Source organism: Cheilinus undulatus, linkage group 22 (assembly GCF_018320785.1).
Source record: "Cheilinus undulatus linkage group 22, ASM1832078v1, whole genome shotgun sequence".
In the NCBI taxonomy this organism is placed as follows: domain Eukaryota; kingdom Metazoa; phylum Chordata; class Actinopteri; order Labriformes; family Labridae; genus Cheilinus; species Cheilinus undulatus.
The window spans coordinates 3,960,865-3,983,000 of record NC_054886.1 but is presented as its reverse complement, the minus strand read 5'-3'; the positions used below and the strand labels follow the sequence as shown (position 1 = coordinate 3,983,000).

General features: G+C 37.3%; 2 protein-coding genes and 1 gene segment (V, D, J or C); 2 read left to right on the top strand and 1 right to left on the bottom strand.

The window, feature by feature from the left end:
- The first annotated feature begins 5,237 nt into the window (after positions 1-5,237).
- LOC121504693 lies at positions 5,238-9,765 on the top strand. The gene is made up of 6 exons (XM_041779707.1): positions 5,238-5,287; positions 5,361-5,684; positions 5,769-6,104; positions 8,869-8,976; positions 9,071-9,114; positions 9,197-9,765. Exons 1-6 carry the CDS (start codon positions 5,245-5,247, stop codon positions 9,314-9,316), a joined length of 975 nt encoding a protein of 324 aa, XP_041635641.1. The 5' UTR covers positions 5,238-5,244; the 3' UTR covers positions 9,317-9,765.
- Positions 9,766-16,317: 6,552 nt separating this feature from the next.
- On the top strand, positions 16,318-18,067 carry LOC121504605. The segment is given in 2 exon segments: positions 16,318-17,021; positions 17,788-18,067. Coding segments are annotated over 2 exon segments (390 nt in total).
- A 1-nt stretch (position 18,068) lies between these two features.
- On the bottom strand, positions 18,069-22,136 carry LOC121504602. Its single transcript, XM_041779526.1, has 5 exons — positions 22,013-22,136; positions 21,204-21,890; positions 19,923-20,036; positions 19,811-19,833; positions 18,069-19,635 (listed from the first exon to the last, which is right to left on the bottom strand). Exons 1-5 carry the CDS (start codon positions 22,071-22,073, stop codon positions 19,516-19,518), a joined length of 1,005 nt encoding a protein of 334 aa, XP_041635460.1. The 5' UTR covers positions 22,074-22,136; the 3' UTR covers positions 18,069-19,515.

Sequence of the window (22,136 nt, the reverse complement as noted above, 5' to 3'; positions counted from 1 at the left end):
CAGGTGTCAGACTTGTGAAAATCAAAGGTCTGTTCAGTTCAACTTATGTTTTTATTATCACTATATCATTGTTACTTTTATTTTTGTACCCAAGTAGCAGGTAGGTTGCACAAATTCACCTGGCAGTGCTTAAAAATACCAGCATTTTTGATTCAGTAGAATATAAGTATAAAACAAAACAAAACAAAATGATATTTTATGAGAAGTTGTTTTAAAAAGAAATGTGGTCCAGTCCCGGTAAAACTGCTGCTTTCCTGCAGCTATAGCTGCAGCAGCCCGTGGGTACAAACAAATGCTGTTCACTTCTGACCAAAGTACTGCTGTGGCTAAGTCCGAGCTAATTGCTCTACTAGCAGCCATTGTTTACAAGCATTCACACAAGAAGTCACCCTTTCCCCGTAACTATCACATACTCATGCTGAAGCAGGACAGCAGAAGAGTGAAAACCTCTTTCTCAACATGAAAAACTTTTATAGTTGTTTTTATTCTTTATTTCATACAGAAACGTGGCCCAGTTCTTGTAAAACGGCGCACTGCTAAAGCTATATCTGAGCTAATCACCACACTGGAGGCAGCCATGACCGACAGCTTTCAGTACAACCACAACCCACCCTTAGCCCAGCTCTGTATGTACGGCTCTGAAAGTAGCATCAGTCACATACAGACCCATGTGTAGGGCTGACCTCAGCGATCAGCCAAAAATACCCCAGCCACCTGCCTTTTTTTAGCTAACTTCTTTTTTTGTAATTATTTATAAAACACAGTGACTTCTTGTAGTCTTAGCAGTATGTAAAAGATTTAAATATTTGGTAGTTTTGATCATGATTGATGTTAATGAAATAATCGATCCCCAAACATTAGGAAAAATATCTTTTTGTTGTCCTGGATGGCTTATTAGGGGGCAAAATTTGTATATCAGGCCTATTCAATTAGTGGCCCGGGGGCCACATGCGGCCCAGAACCAACACCCAAGTGGCCCAGTCTGTGGTCATGCCAGAGATGCAGATGGCAACCTGTTTACGAGTTTTCATAAATTCCCACAGTATTTCAGACCTTGAATGCAACACTCTGCATAGCCTAGCAACAGCTTACCTACAATGCACTGCATTGTTTTGAAGTGCTGAGAGAAATAGCCCCAAGATACCGAAAACATGTCCCTTTCAACTGTAGCTACAACTGTGCAAATTTAATTTTTATGCACTCAAAGATATGCCTGGGTAAGATGTGACCAAAATTATTATTTGCAGCATTTCATTTTATTTTTTTATTCTATTTATTCTATTTTTATTCAAGTGAAAAAAACATTTCTACTACCTCAGGTTATGTTCAAATTCAGCTCTGCTGTTGTGTTTTTATGCATTTTTTGATGTGCTTTTGTCATGTTGCCAAATTTAAAAGGGAGACTATGAATAAAAAGTGCATATTTATCTATCAAATTGTAATTGTATCAGTATTGGTTCAAAATTTGACATTACCAGCTGCTTACTTGGCACTGAACATGTCCATCCCGTTTTGAAATTTGAGCCAGTTGAATTTGTAGTTGAATAGCCCTGTTGTACACAGTAAACTATAGATGGAAAATGGAATTTACAAAACTATTAAAGGTCACATATTATGCAAAAATCACTATTTCAAGGTTTTCTAATAAAAATACGTGCCCCTAGCTTGTCTACAGACTCCTCAAATACCAGAAAAATCCCCCCTCCCTCCACCTTTCAGAAAATGTGTGCTGAAACAAGCTGTTCTCAGATTTTCCCCTCATGATGTCCCCGCCCCCGGGTTCAGTTTGGCCTACCCCGCTTGGAAGACAGTTCTGCCCTCCTCTCGAGGGCCACATCTATTCCTGATAGGGGCGGGGTCAGGGGGGGGAGTCACACAGCTTAGTAACATTTAAAGCTACAGACACAGAAACAGCTCGTCAGAAGAGAGGGGTTTCAGCCCTGTAAAATCCAAACTTCACAGGCATGATTTGGGGACCTCTGAGACCAATATAAACTTATTTTTAAGGCTGACCTTTACGTGACCTTTAAGAAAATAGCCTTGCTATAAAATCTCCTTCCATTGCAGCAACCAGACAAAATGACTTCAAAATAAAGGTGATAAATTCACCCTTGTGGACACAAATGTCCTGAGTGATACCGGTGTGCTCTACTCACCTCTGCTACAGTAGAGTTACTTGAAATTCTTGCTTGAATGCCTGATGGTGGAAAAACAGCAACAAACTGTATCATCAACATTGATCTTATATCACAGAGACAGCTGAAGGTGAAAATGTGTGAAAAGTCAAAGCAGTTAAAACAACAAGAAGCATCACAAACAAAACCACAGAGACATCCTGTCAGAGAGGAGAGAGAGGAGGGCAACAAAACCACCTGAGCTGTGCAAGCTTGACCAGAGCAGGAACTCCTCCAGTTTACCTAAAAACAGCTCTGTCTTTGTGTGTTTGAGAGAGACGAGGTCCAAGAGACATTAAAAAGTCTTTAAGCTTGTCAAAATAAATTAATTCTCTTGGTTGTATAAGAAGAGGGGCGCTCATCTCTGATAATCAAAACGTAACGTTGCATAAGCTTTGATCATTTTAAATGATAAATATTGAACTTAAAGGTGTTGTGTGCAAAATTTCACTAGGTAGCATTTAGTGAAGCAAACTATATTTATAAGAGGGCCGATCAAAATTAGAGTTTAATCTCTCTATTATATTTAAGTGTTTTATTTTCATTGAGTAAAATTAGCCTAATGTTCATACATTGCGATTCCACCATCTTGGATTTTTACATCTGGCGTGTACCACAGAAGGGTCCAATATACAGATACACATTTAAAAAAATCCAAATGGTTGCACTGTTTCACCTGAAAGTGAGCATCCCAGTCTAGGATTTGACTGTAAGATGTCGCTAATATTCCAACTTTTACACACTGCACCTTTTTCCACATATTGTTTCTCATAAATATGCACCCTGCTTATATACTAGATGACACATTTCACATACAAAACGCAGGTTTTAAATGATGATTTTGTTTATCCATTCAAAAATAGTGATTAAAACACTATACACTTTGGAAAAAGAAAAGAAAGTCTCTCTCTCTCTCTCGCTCTCTCTCTCTCTCTCTCTCTCTCTCTCTCTCTCTAGCTGGGTTTCCATTACAGTTTCTCGCAAAATCAATATTTCTTAAATTTTGATTAAGTACAGTTGCGTTTTGAATGCATTTCCATTGAAGAGAGTTTTGGGCACAGGCCTTGCAATTCCCGTAAAATCTCATCTCTTGTGAAACCACTGCAAGGAAGCTTGACACTCTAAACCTGCTGTGTGTTGGTATGGTTTTGGTTACATCTACAGCAGTTGCCTTGATAACTGTGAACAAAAGACAATGGCAACAGATAAGAGTTCAGAAGTGAAGTCTGTATGCATGGTAAAAGCCACGAATGAGGGTATAAGTATGATGATAAGAAAAGTCTCTTCTCCTCTTCTGTCCACACACACCGCCATGTTGTCTCAGAATGACTGGTCATGTGACCCCATACGTCACGTCCTGTGACGTGCAAATGCATAAAAAGTGTTTCCATTACATTTCTATATTTCTATATTGAAACAACTGAAAAACCTCATCAGGAGAGCGTAAAAACTTTTTTGCAATATTTCAGAGGTTTTTCAAAATTCAGGTGTTTTCATAACCAGTTCTTTATTGTGCTGTTTAGATTTTGTGCATTTCTAAGGGTAATGGAAACCCAGCTTCTCTTTCTCTCTCTCTCTCTCTCTCTCTCTCTCTCTGTCTATATATATATATATATATATATATATATATATGTGTGTGTGTGTGTGTGTGTGTGTGTGTATATATATTTTTTTGTTTGTTTGTTTTTTTTTTTTTCCCAACCCAATCATAAATGTCAAGTATTAATTATTTGGGGGGGGGGTTAACTCTTTCCATTCCAGGTTAAGGGTAAAAGACCCGGATGTTTGTCACGTAAAAACCCCAAAAATAAACTCTTTTTATATATCGCATTCAAATTTTTTCTTGAAGGGGATTTTCACAGTTTTGAATATGAAAATAATGATCAACAACATTATACATTTTTTAATTCTAAGATTTTCAGAAATTGTTACAACAGCAACAAAAATAATAATTAATAATAATAATAACAATAATAATAATAATAATAATAATAATAATATCTGAAAATTCAGAAAAACTGAATAGAACTACAATCTGAATGGTGAAAGTGACTAAAATGGGCAAAAGAAAAGCTGTACAAAGGTGGGAAAATAGGGTAAAAGTGGCATTTAATGGCAAAAGGCAGCTAAAATGGGCAAGATATTGCAAAGAAGCAAGGTAAAAATGGCTAAAACCCATGAAAAAGAGCAAAAGTGTGATGCAAAAATGTCCAAAAAGTGGCTGAATGAAGTGGTAAAAATATGCTTAAAGCAGCAAAAATGGATTAAAAGTGGCAAACAAATTTGTGGAAAAGGGGCAAAATAGGCATAGAATGGAAAAATCTGGAAGAAAAGTGGAAAAAATGGGTGCAAAGTCACAAAAAAATAAATTACAGGTGGTCAAAAAAAGACAACAAATGAGAGAAAACTGACTAATATAGAAAAAAAAGCTGTAAAAAGGTGGGAAAATAGTGTAAATGTGGCATTTAATGGCAAAAGGCAGCTGAAAAGGGTGAAAAATTGCAAAGAAGCAGGAAAAAAGTGTCTCAAACTCATGAAAAAGAGCAAAAATGGTCGAAAAGTGGCTTCAGATTAAGACATTAAAGAGCCACATGTGGCTCCAGAGCCAGTGATGTTGAGTATCACTGATCTGTGTGCTACTTTTTAATGGAGTTTAAAAAGAAGAGAGCACCATGCATCAGTCTCTCTGCTCTCATCGGCACCTCCATGTTTTCTGTTGGAAATGTCAGTGAATTTGAGTGTGGCTCAGATGTTGCTCATCCTGTGTAAACACATCAAACTCTGACGTCAGAGTTTATAATTTAGCCGAGGTGCCAAAGTAATCCTGTGTGATAAAAGACTTGCTGTAATGTGAAAGTTTGAGTGGATTTCTAAAGCCTCCCTTTACTAGCACTAATGATTTAAAAAAGAGCCTTTAACCACCTTGGACCTCATGACCTCTGACTTCCTTTCGTGTGAGCAGTGACACAAGAAACTCCTATCTGGGTCAGATTCTTTCCGCCAATGCTGCAGATGTTTATGACCCACATTAGTCAAATGCCATCGAAGTGTGAACAGCAGAGAGAGAAGGATGCTCAGTTTTTATCTGCTCTGTCTTTGTCTCTGTACAGCCTGTAAGTAGCTGCATTATGCTCTAAATTCATGAATAACATTGTTTGGTCTTTAACTGCTCTGTGTTTCCTGCAGATGGTGCTCTGCTGTACGCTGACCACGGACAAAATGTGACCTTAGAGTGTTTCTTTACCTCCAGTGCCAAATACCTGTCTTGGTACAAGCAGATGGCAGGAGGGCAACCCCAGATAATCTCCTCCATCTATACTCACATACCTGATGTTAACAGCTTCCACAACCAGTTTAAGGCCACCAAACGCTTCTCAGTCCAGACAGGAAGAGGATTCTATCATCTGACCATCTCTTATGTGCAGAGCTCAGACTCAGCGATGTACTACTGCGGACAAACCAGCATCACCATCACTGAGTTCTATGAGGGCATATTCTTGGTTTTAAGAGGTGCTTTGCAAAGTGTTTTCTACTGCACATATGCAGCTACTACATTCATGCACATTTTAATTTTTCTCTCTAACGTGTTTTCAGATTCTCGCAACACGTCTTTCATCCTGCAGCCGGCGTCCGACTCAGTAAAACCAGGAGGCTCTGTGACTCTGAACTGCACAGTCCACACTGGGACCTGTGATGGAGAACACAGTGTTTACTGGTTCAGAAACTCTGAGGAAGCTCATCCAGGACTCATTTACACCCATGGAGGCAGGAATGATCAGTGTGAGAGGAACCCTCACTCACACACTCACACCTGTGTCTACAACTTGGCCATGAGGAGCCTGAATCTTTCTCATGCTGGGACCTACTACTGCGCTGTGGTCTCATGTGGACACATACTGTTTGGAAACGGGACCAGGTTGGAGATTAAAGGTCAGAAAACTTTGAAACTATTTTTTCCTTATCCTTACATATTGTTTTCTGGCCTGCATAAAACTTTGGGTTGCACCAGCGATGCATCAATAAAAGCAGGGGTGTAACGGTTTGGTTGGTGCATGTAAAAATCAACCAGAAGTCTCTGATTCGTAGGTATGGAAGCCCATTTCTGCCACATAGAAAAGAATAATGTGAAAGTTAGGCAATTCTAAAAAACAAACAAACACACAAACAAAAAAACAAAAAAAACCAAAAAGCAACAAAAAAGAGGCATCCTGTGAAGAGTCGTAATTATGAGATAACAAGTCAAAATTATGAGATGAAAGTCAAAATTGTAAAATAAAAAGTAAAAACTATGAAATAAAACTTCAAAATTATGAGATATAAAAGTCAAACTTTTGGATATAAAATTAAAATAATAAATAACAAGTCATAATTATGAAATAAAAAGTTAAAATGATGAGATAAAAACTCAAACTTATGACATAGAAGTCCAACTCAGATAAAAAATTAAAATTATGAAATAAAAAGTCATAATTATTAAATAAAAAGTCAAACTTATGAGATAGAAGTCAAACTTATGACATAAAAAGTTAAAATTATGAAATAAAATGTCAAATTATCAGAATAATTTTTTAGACATAATTTTGACTTTCTATCTCATTATTTTGATTTAGGATTTTCTTTCTTTTTTTTTTTTTTTTTTTAGAATTCCTTAACTTAAACAATTTGCGTAAAAACTTATGTTAAGAAAAGGAAAGGTCACAATTATAAGATAAAAGTCATGATTATAAGATAAAAATTAAAAAATGTAAGATAAAGTTTAAATTATGAAATACAAAGTCAAAATTATGCGATAAAAAGTTGAACCCATGAGATAAAACATTAAAATTATGAGATAAAATGTCAAAATTATAAAATCATTTTTAATTTCATAATTTGAACTTTTATCTCATTTTTTCCACTTTGGATTCTCTTTAATTTTTTAGACTTGCCTAACTTTCACATTTTTCTTTTATCAGTGGTGGAAACGGGCTTCATACGTATCTCTAAGTTTATCTGACTGAGTATTTTTAGTGACAGTTTGATCCCCCTGTCTGTTTAAGAATACCTCTCAAAGTCGGTACAGTCTTTAGACAAAAAAGGCAAAAATAATTAAAAAACAACACAGAAATGAATAACATGGCCTGATTTTAATGATGAGATAAATAGAGCTGAAAAAAGGCGGAATAAAACACATTTATTCCAAAGCATGCCTCATATTAATGGTTGTGAGTGTGAGCAGTCTTCTAGCTGTCAAAGAACAGCAGATGTAGTTTTTTTTTTTTTTTTCTTAAACCACAGAAGAGAACGTTGATCTAGAGACCTGCTGACCTGTTGTCCCTCCACTCAACCTCCCTGCTCTGTTTTTAAAAACAACCTCAGGGTGTTACACCAGAGAGGAACAAAGAAATGACATTTATTTTAGTCTACAGGAGGATTTATGACGGCAGAGGAGGAAGGCTTCAGTTATACTGTGGAAAGGTTAAAATTTCACATTAATTCATTGCAACCTTTTTTTCTAAATCTAATTTTAAAATTCAGCTATTTTGCATTCAAACTACTTTACATTTTTTCTACTCTCTTAAACTATGGGTTACTGACTTCCTGTTTGGAAGCTGGCCTGCTCTTTTAGATGTAAGAAAGATTATGACGTATGACAAATGGAAACAAAGGGACAGTTTAAGGTATGTGTTTGATCAAATAAGGTCCAAATGATTATGATTTATGAAATCCTCAGTCAGGATTTTTTGCCATGTTTTTTAAAAAAGGCATAAAAAACAAGATTTCAATCTATTTTTCAAGGAGATTTTCACATGTCTACTTGTGGACATGGAGTGGATGTGTTTCTGTTTTCAGTGGAAGTTAGTCTAAGGCTCTTTAAGTTCCTTTGTTTAAGCATTTGACAGCACAAGAACTAAAATAGATGCATATGCATAAATAGATGCATATTTTAGCCTGAATTATTATAGAATTGTTGTTGTCAGTTTACCCAAACTGGAATTTTCATAAGAAGTGTTTGGGAATTTTCACATTTGGTTTTATTGATTTTATCCAGGATTTTTCCCAGAAACATTCAGAAATCAGTCCAAATAGAACTCTTATTTTTTTTATTTTTCATGTAAAACCACTGACAACAGCCCTACAAGGTTCACAGAAGACCTGCTGGGTCAAGATCCATGTTGGTAGATGGTGTGAATGTTTATAACCTCTGCAGGTGTAATGGAGTGTGTAAGTCATGTGACTGCACACTTTATAAATTATAGACATAGTACTTTGTTTTGGGATGCACATATTGGTTTCCTTTTTTACTGCTGTGCTTGTTTCATAACTTAAATTAGGGAATTTTAATCATTTCTGTGTTGCTTTTCTTACTTGAATTTTTTTTATTTTGCCCTTTTTTAAATAAACATTCATACACTACAGTCTGTACCAACTACAGTTTTAAACTGTAACATGAACAAACTGTGGTTGTTTCTACCACCACATAAAATAAGAAATAAGAGACACCTAGAAATAAGTCTGGGACTTCCTGCTGCTTTAAAGCTGCTGAACCGAACCTCTACCAAACCACGACCACAAAGTGAACCAAACTGTGACCTCTGCGGAGCAGCTGTGGCTCAGTGGGTTGATCGTGGGTTCAGTCTGCAGCTGCTGCAGTCTCACGTCGATGTGTCATGACTTCTGCTTATCTGGTTCACTGATGTCTGACTTTCAACAGATGAGGGGAAACTGATGAGTGGAGCTTTGGCCTGCACCACCATCCTGGCTGTTTTGCTGACTTTTGCATTGTGCATGATGAAAAAGAGAAACAGCAGCCAATCCAACAGTAACTAGAGATCCTTTTATTTTATTTTATGTCCACTGGACTGGAATTGAATTAAAAAAAAAAAAAAAAAAACATCATGCATCTTCCCTTTCAGAGCTGAAGCCTGGAGCAGCCGTTCCATCCACCATGACTGCAGAGGTGATTAGCACTGAATCAATATTTATACACACTTTAATCAAAGAATTCATCATCTAACGTGTATTATTATGTCTGTTGCTAGGGTTACCAAACCAAACTCAACCTCTACTATGCCGCTTTGGGTGCCAACTTAACGGACAGATCGAGGCCACAGAGGGACCAAACCTGGAGTGAATGTGTGTATTATAGTGTGAAGAAATAGAACATTTAGTGAGACGGGATTTTATCACAGCTCTTTTAGAATTTCCAACAGTGTCTTGTAGCTTCTGTGCTGCCAAAATCAAAGCTTTGTGCAGCACATTTCCAAAATGTCGCCTCATTTTTTCTCCTTACTATTAATTTATTTAGAATTAAAAGTTTGATTTTGTGCAGTCACATAAGAGGTCATGTACCTTTGAAAGTTTGATCAGATTGTCAGCAGAGTTGGAAGCATTTTTATTAAAAGCTTGGTGGTTTAATTCCCAGCTTCACTGGTCTACGTGTCCAAAGGGTCTCTGGGTTACACAGTGGGTGTAAACAAATGTGATTAGTGCTGATGAGAAGATTTAACAGCCTCTGTCCTTACCATGTGTTAAAAAATATTTACATGAGTTTTGGATGATTTTGCTGTAATAGATTTCTTTTTATGAGCAGATCTTGTATGTACTGTACTTTTTTATAATTAAGAGCCAAATAAAGATTGATGATAATTGGGTATTTCAGCCTTAAATATAAAGCTTTGATTTTGCACAGGGCGTTTGCATGCCACTTGCATCATGGTCAGTGACCATTCTCTGTCCACACACATCTGTGGACATCAGTGGAACATGCATAGGAGGAAGTCTGCTGCTGGTGCAGCTCTTCAGTAAGTTTATTCATGGAGGCGTGCTGTCTTGTGTTCAAACTGAAGCTTCTTATGCCCTCGCCTTTAGCAGCTTTCTTCAGTCACTTCCTGCTGATGCTCTCCCACACTTTTATAATGATCACTGCAATACACATCATCATAGTGAGCCTCACACACACAGATCACATGTTGAGACAATGTAATATCAAAGTGAAACTTGTCTAAATGTGGGTGTTTTATTTGATCTTTAATGTCCTACTGATAATAAATACTGTCAAAAGATCAGAAACAGGAAACCAAAGAAAATGACGCAGGGTGGAAGGATGTGTCTGGAAGAGCTACAGGTGTGAGGCAGGGCAAAGACCAATATGGAGGCCCTCCCCTTTTAGCTAAAGTATGGAAGTCTTTAGGCCAGGTGAAACTTACAAAAATAAAGAACAAATGCTAATTATCAGTAACATATCCTTTCTTCTGACACTATCTAGACATTTTTCTGAGGCCTATTGCGTGCTATGTAACCACACAATAACCCACCACCTCACTGTTTGATTTTATTTCAACTATAAATCAACTGATCTGTGTGAAATACTGTACATCCCCGGTGGTGGATTGTGGCTATCGCTAAAGGATTTTAAAGTTGAGGTTGAGTACCACTGGTATAGTCTGTCTTCAGACACACAGAGAAATATTGTGGCGGAAATAAGCTTGTCTTTTTTTTTTTTTTTTTTTGTAAAGCATTGCCTGAAGAAAAAAACTAATTGCATCTTTGCGTGAAATATATGAGCAACTTTCGGTCTGTGCTATCAAAATGGGACTTTGCATAGAAACGATACGCTGAAAGTGATTATTAGAGCAATCTGGATACCTAAATATATAAACTTCGACTGCTTCACCTCAAACAGGAAAACGTTATTTCTCCGCCCTCTACTAGAGAGCACAAAGTGATGACATTACCTCAGATAACCTAGACAAGCATATTTAGCTAACTTTATTAGCTTCATATCAGTATAGAAAGAGACGATCATGTTTTGTTAAAGGAGTTTAAAGGAGTTCAGATAAACTTCTAGTTTGTGGGGTTGCTGAAATTCTTATTTTACAAACTAATCCCTCTTAAAATGTGGGAATTGTATTCATAAAACCAGACAATCCAAAAATTTGACTTTGTCATGTTAGTGTTACCAGCAACGAAGCAACAGGTACTGACAGGTACTTTACAGAAAATATTATTTAAAACTTTCAGCTCATATTGATTTGACAAAAATGAAGCAGTATTTATTGCAAATGTTTATTTCAGAACAACCACTGTTGATGCTAAATCACTTTAGTAGGCCCTTGTGAGAATCGCGTTTATGCTATTATTGTTACTGGACAGGAAGTTCCACCCACATTCATATCTACAGTAGAACCCCCAGGAATAATGTGGTATCCACCTTATTTACTTATCTACAGCTTACAGTGCAAACAGTGTGAACATGTGATAGCAATAAATTTATTGATATTTACAAATTCAAGGTGAATTCATATCAAAACAACTGTCATTCTTTGTTAGCATCTATCGTTAGCTACTGTTTTAGAATAGATGTATTTAATGTACTTCCGCTTTAGTGATCCTGATCCTCCTCTCAGCTGCCAGCTGGGGATCAGGAGAGGAGGGCGGAACTTTCTTCCACGCAGGGAGGGACAATCGAACCTGGGGGCAGGGCTAACTCCCAACACGACATCATGAGGGGAAAATCTGACAACGGCTTGTTTCAGCACACAATTTCTGAAAGCTGGAGAAAGAGAGAGGGGGCATTGTGGACAGGCCAAGGGCACACATTTTGTTAGAAAATACTGAAAAAGTGTAATTTGTATAATATGTGACCTTTAACCTCTGACAGTGAGCAAAAAATATATGTCCTTGAGTGCCTCATTCTAGTTTTGGGTAATGCACTTCACCACCCACCCCACAGTAGAGGTTGCTGCATTGTAGAGGTCTGCAACAGACGAGCCCAAAAACGCCCCAGGTGCACAGCTGTAAATACCTGGGGGTGCTGTTAGCTGGACTGGACCCAGAAAACAGACCTGCTCTATAAGACGGGCAGAGCCACCTCTTCTTCCTGTGTGGGCTGAGGTCCTTCGATGTGTGCAGGGAAATGCTGTCCTTGTTTCACCATACTGTGGTGGCCAGCACCATGTTCTATGCTGCAGTTTGTTGGGGAGGCAGCCTGACTGATAAAAACGCCAAGAGGCTGGACAGAATGGTTAAAAAAGCTGGCACGGTTCTCAGCAGGAGGCTTGACACTTTAAAAACCTGTGGTGGAGAGAGCCACACTGTGCAGACTGAAGGCTATAATGGACTTTAGCAGACACCCTCTCCACAGTCTTCCCCCCGGGCAGAGGAGGAGGAGCAGCAGGTTTCTCTCACTGTGCTGAAGAATAGAGAGGTTCAGGAGATCCTTCGTACGAACAACAACAAGACTCTTTAACACATCTTGTTAAAGTGATATAACTATGTGTGTAGGAAGATTCATTGCTGTTTAAAGTCGGTTTAAAGTATTTAGGCTAAATGAGAGTAGAAGTGGAGCTGTCCGTGGTGCTGAAGACTGCGACTGACAGTTTTCAGAGAGTGAGAGTGAGGTAGGGTTAGCAACATGTTTCTATGGACAGTTTTGAAAGGTTTTGGATTGATAGCACATCAAAAAAGAAAAATAATTGCTTTTTTCTTCTCCATTATTGAGTCAGGGGCTGTAGACTTAATGATTGCAGAGAGTCCTTGTAGAAGATTGAGAGAAAAAAGGTGTGGAGAATAGAGAACAAAGCAGGGATAGAGAGCAAGATGAAGAAACGACAGAGAGCAGCGGATGATGAGGAGAGTAAAGCAGGCAAAATGAAGAATTTTTTTTCTGAGGGCTGTGAAGGAGGAGGAGGAGGAGAAGTGCAAAAAGAATCAGAAGAGCAAATTCCCCAAAACTTACCAACATATACAGTGCTTAACAAATGTATTAGACCACCCTAACCCTAACCAAAGTAAGGTTTATGCCACAGCTGCCCTAAATTAACAGCATTGGGAATTACCAAAAACATTTTTTTATGTTTCTGCAATGGTTAAAACACCAATATGTAGAAGCTCTTTAACCCAAATGATATTTTTAATGCTAAAATATAATTTTTATTGTTATCCATCAATTTTCAAATTAACTGATTTAAAAAAACAAACAAACAAAAAAAACTGAAAAAATAGTAAGACACATTATTATTATTTCTTGATTAATATGTCAAGTTATAGTTATTTTCTTGCATTCCTTAAGAGAAAAATTAGTTTTAGTGGTTGAATGTTATGCTTGATTCATTTCTGACTTCTCAGAGAAGCCCAGTGAGCCAGCTCAAATTTGGGTATAAAAAGGTGAATTCAGTTTGAAATTCCTCATTCCTGTTCAAAATGGTAAAACGTGGAGAGCTGACTGAAAATGAAAGAGTCCGCATTAAAGCACTTCATGATGCTGGATGGTCCCTGAGACGAATACGACAGGTGGTCTAATAAATTTGTTAAGCACTGTATTTCCCCAAATTATTTGAAGATAATGGAACACCCCCAAAATGTCCATACAATTATAGACTTCTCAGAGGACACCCCATCTCCCAATTCCTGAAACTGAAAAAAAAGAGAGGGACCTGGATGCAGCAGAGGACTTTCACTTCACACCAGAAGTCAGACCAGACAAGCGCCACCATATCTCGTCTTCTAACACCAGAAGTCACGTGAACCGAACGTCTTCTTTGTTGTTTTCTCCGTGTGTTGCCGCCATGTTAATAGAGGAAAGTCCTCCACATAAGGAAAAACAAGTAGATGAAAAATACATAAGTTTTCAGACTAACAAGCACCGCAATTACATAACATTAATTTTAATACATCGATTTATGATCCAAATTCAAGTATCACTTTGTACAGTCATAATATGTGACAGGAGATTGGCTGGCTGGCTGGACACTAACGTCAGAGTTGCCAGAGTCAAGTCCGCTACATCATTACAGTAGACAAGGACTGTGTAAGTTTTCAGAATAAAAAGATCAAATAAATTCAAGATAAAAGTACGTATCTATACATATATGAAACTGTATTATTTATAAAATTATTTTATTTTAAATCATTGAGTACATCTTTTCATTTCAGAAAATACAAGACAATGGATTCTGCTTTCATGTTTCACCATCAATTATAATTTTAATATCGATCATTTATTATAAATGATTCGAAAAAATCCATGTAATCTTGTCGTTTGAGCTTTTTAATCTGAAAACGTGCACAGACCTCGTCCACTGTATTGAATGATTTAGCGACTTGCCGCTGGCAGCATGGTGGTGGTCCAGCCAGCCAATCTCCCATCAGATATTACGTCTGTGCTCAGTGATATGTGAATTTGAAACATAAATCAAGTTATTAAAATTAATTTTATGTAATTGCTGTGCTTGTTAGTCTGAAAACTCACATATTTTTTGTCTACTTGTTTTTCCTTATGTGGTGGACTCACCGCCATGACACACAGAGAAAACAACAAAGAAGACGTTCAGTTCAAGCAACCTCCGGTGTTAGAAGATGAGATATGCGGCGGCGATTTTCCGACTTCTGGCGTGAAGTGGAGGTCCTCTGCTGCATCCAGGCACTCTTGAAAAAAAAACAAAGTTTCCTTGAGAATAGCTAAAATTTTCAAAGCAAACTCCCCCACAAATCAAATTAAAATCTCCCAGAAATTACAAACACATTTCACAAATTCACACAAAAATGCATGAACATATCCAAACTCTTCCAAACATCCAAAAAATGTCCTAAATTCCCATGAAAATACTCAAAAATTTAATCACATTATTTTTCAAGTGTTTCAATGAAAACACTTGAAAAATTCCAAGTTATACCATCAAAATATCCAGGAAATGTCTGAGAAAATTCATCAGCAATTCTCCCATTTTTCTCCCAATTACTTCATTTTTAATCAACAATAATCTCAAAAATTCATACAGTAGAAATCATTACCATGTTGTATTAAACAGTGGTTCTCAAGCGATGGGTCAAGACCCAAAAGTTGGTCGAGGAGCAGTTTTCTGTGGGTGGCGACTCAGTGTCTGAAAAAAAATAATTGTGGTATAAGTCCTTAACCCTTTAAAGCCTGATACCTCAAATAATAGCCAGAATTTTTTTTTTTTTTTTTTTTTTTTTTTTTTTTGGAAATATGGAAATGAGATGTTTATTTAACTGAAATCCAGAAAAAGAAACAAGGCCATACAATTTCACATATACATTTTTGTACCACAGTTGATACATTAAGGAATTGTTTGAAATGGATAATCCACTGGAAGCCATTTTTATCATTTTTATGATTATATACAAAAGTTGTTTTAGGAAATTGTTTATCATATTGATTAGATAGAGGTATCAAAAAAGTGCATATCAAATATGATACAGTTGGCTTTAAAGGGTTAAGTCCTCTTTGGACATGCACTGATACCTTTTATTTTATCCTGTTTTACAGTGAAATTGAGTAAATTTAAATGTTTGAGCAATATTTCAACTAATTTATCTACTCTTCTTGCAACAAATGACTCTTTTTCCCTTGATATTGTAGTAATTTCACATGTTCTCTTGAAAATTGTAAAAAAAAATTACACATAATGGTGGGGTAAGAGGGTATAAAATTTGTCAGTTTTGTCCTTTTTCTTTTTTTATATCAGGTGTTTTGGTTTGCTCACTCTCCAAACTGCAACATATTCAAGTGACCAAACACTTGTTGGTGAAATTCTTTTGGAAAATTGTTTGGTGATCTGGTGGGTCCTGAGGCCGGACCAGTTGAAAACCACTGGTATAAAGGACAGCATGTAAAGTCCTCATATGAGGATGCAGGGTCTTACAGACTCTGCCATTAATCAGTTTAATCTGAACTGGATGTTTTTTTTTAACAAAAGAAAGGAAATGAACTGTACTGAGAGCGTTGTTATTACCTACCACTGGGAATGACCAATCAGGAGTGACGTACCATCTGGAGACTCACTCTCAAATCAGGTGTGTTAGCAGGTTTCCCCTTTTTAAATGCCTGAAAGTCCTTTTACTGACACACTAGATTGAAAAAGTTTAGCCACAATAAAACTGAAGAGGCAGAGACAGAAATAACTGAAAGCACATCACTTTTCACTTCCTTTGGTTTGAGAAGTGACACAGTAAAGCCACCTATCGGGGTCAGGCTCAGGTATTTTTCTGCTAGTGGTGCAGATTTTATTCATAACCTCTTTAGTAGAAGAACCATCAACAGGAAGAAGGATGCTCAAGATTTATCTGCTCTGTGTTTTACTCTGTACAGCCTGTGAGTTACTGTTTACATTATTCAAATGTTAAAATTGGATTATAGGTATTATAGGATGGTACTAAAAAGCTATAAATAGATATAAAAATTTAACAATCTTTATTCTGCATGTCTTATACATACAAATCAACTATCTATAAACTCAAACAAACTTCTACCAAATTCCACAACCAGTTTAAAGACAACAAATGGTTTTCGGTTCAGACTGGAGAAGGATTCTATCATCTGATCATATCTGGAGTGCAGGACTCAGATTCAGCAATGTATTACTGTGGACAATCATCATCTCACTATATTTAGGTAAGGAATATTCTTGGTTTTAAGAGGTATGTTGCATCGTGTTTATAAGGTGCATAATTCACAATACAATCACTACGTTCATGCACGTTCAGTTTTGCATTAAACTGTGTTTTCAGATTCTAGCAGCATGCTTTTCATCCTGCAGCCAATGTCCGACTCAGTAAAACCAGGAGGCTCTGTGACTCTGAACTGCACAGTCCACACTGGGACCTGTGATGGAGAACACAGTGTTTACTGGTTCAGAAACTCTGAGGAAGCTCATCCAGGACTCATTTACACCCATGGAGGCAGGAATGATCAGTGTGAGAGGAACCCTCACTCACACACTCACACTTGTGTCTACAACTTGGCCATGAGGAGCCTGAATCTTTCTCATGCTGGGACCTACTACTGCGCTGTGGTCTCATGTGGACACATACTGTTTGGAAACGGGACCAAGCTGGAGATTAAAGGTCAGAAAACTTTAAAATTATTTTCTCCTTATCCGTACATATTGTTTTCTGGCCTGAATAAAACTTTGGGTTGCACCAGCGATGCATCAGTAAAAGCAGGGGTGTGACAGTGTTTGGTTGGTGCATGTAAAAATCAACCAGAAGTCTCTGATTCGTAGGTATGGAAGCCCATTTCTGCCACTTAGAAAAGAAAAATGTGAAAACTAGGCAATTCTAAAAAAAAAAAAAAAAGAAAAAAAAACAAGAAGAATCCTGTAAAGAACTTATAGATAAAAAATTAATATTATAAAAAATAATTTTTTAAAGTCAAATAAAAATAAGGAAGTCATAATTATGAAATTAGAAGTTAAAATAATCAGATTAAATGGTGACATTTTGTAATGAAAGTCAAAATTCTGAAATAAAAACTCAAAATTATGTGATTAAAAGTCAAATTTATAGATAAAAAATTAATATAATGAAATAAAAAATATTAGATGAAGCATAGAGCTAGCTGTTATCTTCAATGAAGGCAGTGACTTCAGCTGTCAGACTGTACTGAGATGAACTGCTCAGTGATTTTATATCATTGTAACATTAGGTGGGTGGGGTTATTCTTTAAAAAAATGTCATACCTGTAATAATATTTGACTTGTTTTAATGTTACGATGATCCGTGAAAAAGAAAAAGAGAAACAGCAGCCGATCTACAGGTAGCTGGAACATTTATTGTATTTTCTTTTTACTGGACTGGACTTGAATTAATAACTCTGTTTTTCTTGTTTCAGGACAAGAGTCTCAGGAAACCACTCCAGCTCAGTCTGCTGTGAAAGCAGAGGTGACTCAAAACTGATCATTATAAATGCTTTATTCACACTTTTACCACAGGAAATCACCATTTACTGCCTATACTGTGTGTCAAGAGTGAAATAATAACATGTATCATGCTCTATGCTGCAAGGGTTTCCAACACAAGTTCAACCTCTATGCCGCTTTGACCGACAGATCCAGACCACAGAGGGACCAGACCTGGAGTGAATGTGTGTATTATAATGTGAAGCAATAGAGCTGGACTTATTATGATCAGATTACATACTCTATTTTTAGTTGAACAGGATTTTATTACTATTTTTTATTACTGCAAACATCCAGTAGAATTTAATTTGTCTTTTTGTACTCTTAAGCAGCAGATTTCCTAAATGTAGCCTTGCTGCTTCTCCTCAGTGCTCATTTATTATAAATGTAAGGTTCTTGTGCAGTCAGAAGGGATTTTTGTCTCTGTGGATGTTTGATAAGAATGTTGGTTCACAACCTGGGGTTTGGGCACCCCTAGGGGGTCACACAAGATCTCAGGTGTTTATATACTGTACTTGATTATACTATAACTATTAATATATACTGTTACTTTAAGAAACATAATGCATATTAAGGCCACCCTAATAAATGACAAAACTGTGCATTTAAAAGAAGCCGGACTTTAAGTTTTTAAAATCATAAATTCATGGCAATTTAAATTTGTAAACTTACACAAAACCAGTGGCTGGATAGCCCCAGTTTGCAGAAATATCTTAGTCCAAGTGGGACCTGGTGAGATGGGGCATGGGTCTGGAGCAGGCCTGGATGATGGCACTCAGGCGGCTGCAGCAGTGCAGGACCAAGAGGTACACGGTATTTGCTCCCATACCTGACCTGACACCTCTGACCTCAACTTCATGTGGTCTGAATTTCCTCCACAAAATTAACTATACTGGACTTTATAATCCCAGAAATTCAAAGTTTAGGTTCTGGTAAATGTATGAATTCAGATCCTCTTCATGTTTAAATCTTTAGAGTGGCCCTAATACACCGTCATAATAACGGATAGTTTATAAATAGATCTGTTGGCAAGAACAGGTGCAAGGACACCTGACACCTGCACGATGCTGGGATTTTGTCAATGACAACCATTATGTTTAGTTTTTCCAAGTGCATCCTGGGGGGCTTAGCTTTTCTCAGATTCAAGTAGGGGGCGCTCTAAGGAAAAAATGTTGGGAATTACTGGATCAGTAGATTGGAGGAGATGGAATTCTCCTTTTGATCAAAAGGTTGGAGGTTTCATTCACAGGTCCTGCTGCCTTCATGATCCAGGTTTCTCTGGATAAAACAACGAACTTCAAATGAACGTGATTAGACGAGCAGCTTTAGCAGCTTCTGCCACTTACTACAAATACTCTTTAAATTTTCAGAAAACCTTTAAGGTAAAAGAAAGCATGTATCTTATCAAACATGCATGACAGCATTTACAGCCTATATGTATGTTAATCTTAGCTTTAGCATCCTCTAACATGATGGCACCATATCATCAGCAAACACAGCTAGCCTCATCCAAAAATCTATCTTTTACTGCTTTATCTTAAGGGGAACAAAAACCTTTTATGTTGTGGCAAAAACGGTCATTAATGATTGTAGAAGTTCCCTAAGCAAACAGACAGTGGTACACAACTGGTATTGAAGTCTGTCTTTTACACCTCCTAGCTTCACTGCCTTACACAGGAGTAAACACTATCATCTGTATCTTCATCCTTCAGTCTTCTGGATCCGTTGGCTCTGTGAACACTCAGGGCAGCGTACTGAAGGTCGTCTGTGTCCCGACATAACTGGTGAAAAAAGAAAATAAAGCACATAACTGGTGAAAGAAGAAAATACAGCACATAACTGGTGAAAGAAGAAAATACAGCACATAACTGGTGAAAGAAGAAAATACAGCACATAACTGGTGAAAGAAAAACACATTTACTATATTTGTTTAATTATTCCAGAGAGGATACTCACCGTTGTACCTGGGCTTGAATCTGCTGTAGTGACAGACAAAATGGCCAGTCCTTTAATTATTTAGCAGTATGACCTCAATGTGCATAACATGAGCTTTAAAAGTAATAGCTACCTGTACACCAGCAGCATCTGTGTTTCATCTTATACAGAGAAAAAGCCGATAAAATGATCAGGAGGACGGTAGCAGCCAACACTGAGGCCAGAATGAACAGCAGAACATGAGAATCTGAAATGAGAAGACACAGGCTGTTACTGTCCTGCACCGTTTGGACTTGTGCTTATTTTACCTTTGGCATTTGGGAAGTTTTTATTTCTATTTTTGCAGTGCTTTCAACATTTTCAAATAATTAATGTGATTAAAAATGTAGGCTATGCTGATTAATAGACTCTGATGCCATCACACAGCCAGCTAAAGCAGTGGTTTCCAGCCTTTGTCCTTACAGCGCCCTCTACTCAAATCTAAGAAAAGCCACCCCCCAGATCCGCTTGGAAAATTTAAACATTAATTTTATTTGTTCTCAGTGACAAATCCTGAGATAAAATGCCTGTTTTTGACTAAAGGTCTATGTATAAACTATCTGTTACTATGATGGTGTTTAAGGGCCACTTTAAAAAGTAATAATAATAATAATAATAATAATAATAATAATGAAAATGATCATGATAATAATAATAATCATCATCATCATCATAATAATGAGAATAAAAACAACTAGAAAAGCACTTGGAGAGTGCAGACCTCCGCCATCAGTCCTATCTCCCAATAGTACAGAATCCTTACAAAAAAAAATTTCTGGATCCTGACGGTGATCCGTATCACTCCTTAAATCTAATCAGTTCTTCCTTGTGCCATTTCTGACATTTCCTGAAAATTTCACCAAAAACCATCCATGACTTCTTTTGTCTTTGGTGCTTCAGATTCAAGATGTTTATTCATAGTTTCACTTTCCTCTTTATTCCTGAACCAAACAATCTGTTTTGTTGGTATTTTAGAAAAGTGTTCGTTCATCCAGGTATTGATCTGTTCTAAACAGAAGCATAATAAACCTTCAAGGCTTTGGTCACCAGGTGTCACATACAGTATACCTGTGTATCATCTGCATGACGGTGGTAGCTTCTGTCACCCTGTTAGGCTGTCAGGGTGAAATTAGGCCCTCTTTTAAGCATATTATGCCCTGGGGACTCAAAAGGCAATGAATGCTAGGAATGGCATACTCAGAATTCTTAAACCACCTCGTAACTTTGGCTAAAACTGGATATTTCTATGAAACAAAGACAGATTCAATTTTGAACCAACATTCAAGTGCTCTTGCTTTTATAATATATTCTATTTCTTAGATCAAATATCATCATTTCTTACATGTGAGACTACTTGTGATGTAGAGTAACATACCCTTCAAGTCTGGCTTAGTGCCGTCTCCAAGCAGTATGTGTGCACATGATACCACGGCACTGTGGTCAGTCCCATCCTGAGCAGAAGTTAGGCTCCTCAATGGCAAATTGTAGACACAGGTGGGAGTTTGTACATGAAGCTCCCTTTCACACTGATCATTCCTGCCTCCATGGGTGTAAATGAGTCCTGGATGAGCTTCCTCAGAGTTTCTGAACCAGTAAACACTGTGTTCTCCATCACAGGTCGCAGCGTTTATTGTACACGTCTGGAATGAGTTGTGTCCTGGCCGAGTGTGCTCAGACACCGACTGATAAACATTGGCTCGGATATCCAAATCAAAATTCTTTGCATTAACTGTTATAACTGTACAAAATTCAAACAGATTAAAGGTGCTCCCTATGCAGAAATAAGTTGCTAAATCTGAGGGCCCAAACTCAGAAATGGTCAGATGATATTTCAGGTCTTTAGTGTCCAGAGAGAAACGACTGTCCTTGAATGGGTCGTGAAAGGTGACATTAGCATGCCTATAGAACGTAGACATCAGATCTGATGTCTGTCCCAAAGTCTTCTTATACCAGTAGAAGATCATCATTCCCTTGTTCTGACAGACGCATGGCAAAGTCACACTTTCTCCAAAATGAACAGATATAAAATATGAAGATGAGGGGTTTGAAGTCATCTCTTGAGCTGAGGAGAAAGGAAGACACAAATACAATCTGATTTAATTTTACACTCCAGTCAGTAGAGATTAGTAAAATCGCAAACATAGACTTCTAATGTGCAGCACGATGAAATAATGTAAAACTTACCAGCATTCACAACCCTGAAAAGGCATGCAGTGTAAACAGCAAAGGTTATAGGTGTCTTCATGCTTCTCTAGCTGTGACGAATGACTGCAATCTCTACATGTTCAGCACTCTTCAGAGAGAAGAC

Excerpts from the sequence above, each read along its gene's own strand:
- LOC121504602 (XM_041779526.1), bottom strand. The coding sequence starts at position 22,073 with ATGAAGACACCTATAACCTTTGCTGTTTACACTGCATGCCTTTTCAGG. Across the intron at positions 20,037-21,203 it reads CACTAAGCCAGACTTGAAGG|ATTCTCATGTTCTGCTGTTC; the intron begins GTATGTTACTCT and ends TTCTCATTTCAG. Across the intron at positions 19,834-19,922 it reads CAGATGCTGCTGGTGTACAG|CAGATTCAAGCCCAGGTACA; the intron begins GTAGCTATTACT and ends CTGTCACTACAG.
- LOC121504693 (XM_041779707.1), top strand. The coding sequence starts at position 5,245 with ATGCTCAGTTTTTATCTGCTCTGTCTTTGTCTCTGTACAGCCT. Across the intron at positions 6,105-8,868 it reads GACCAGGTTGGAGATTAAAG|ATGAGGGGAAACTGATGAGT; the intron begins GTCAGAAAACTT and ends GACTTTCAACAG. Across the intron at positions 9,115-9,196 it reads CATCCACCATGACTGCAGAG|GGTTACCAAACCAAACTCAA; the intron begins GTGATTAGCACT and ends GTCTGTTGCTAG.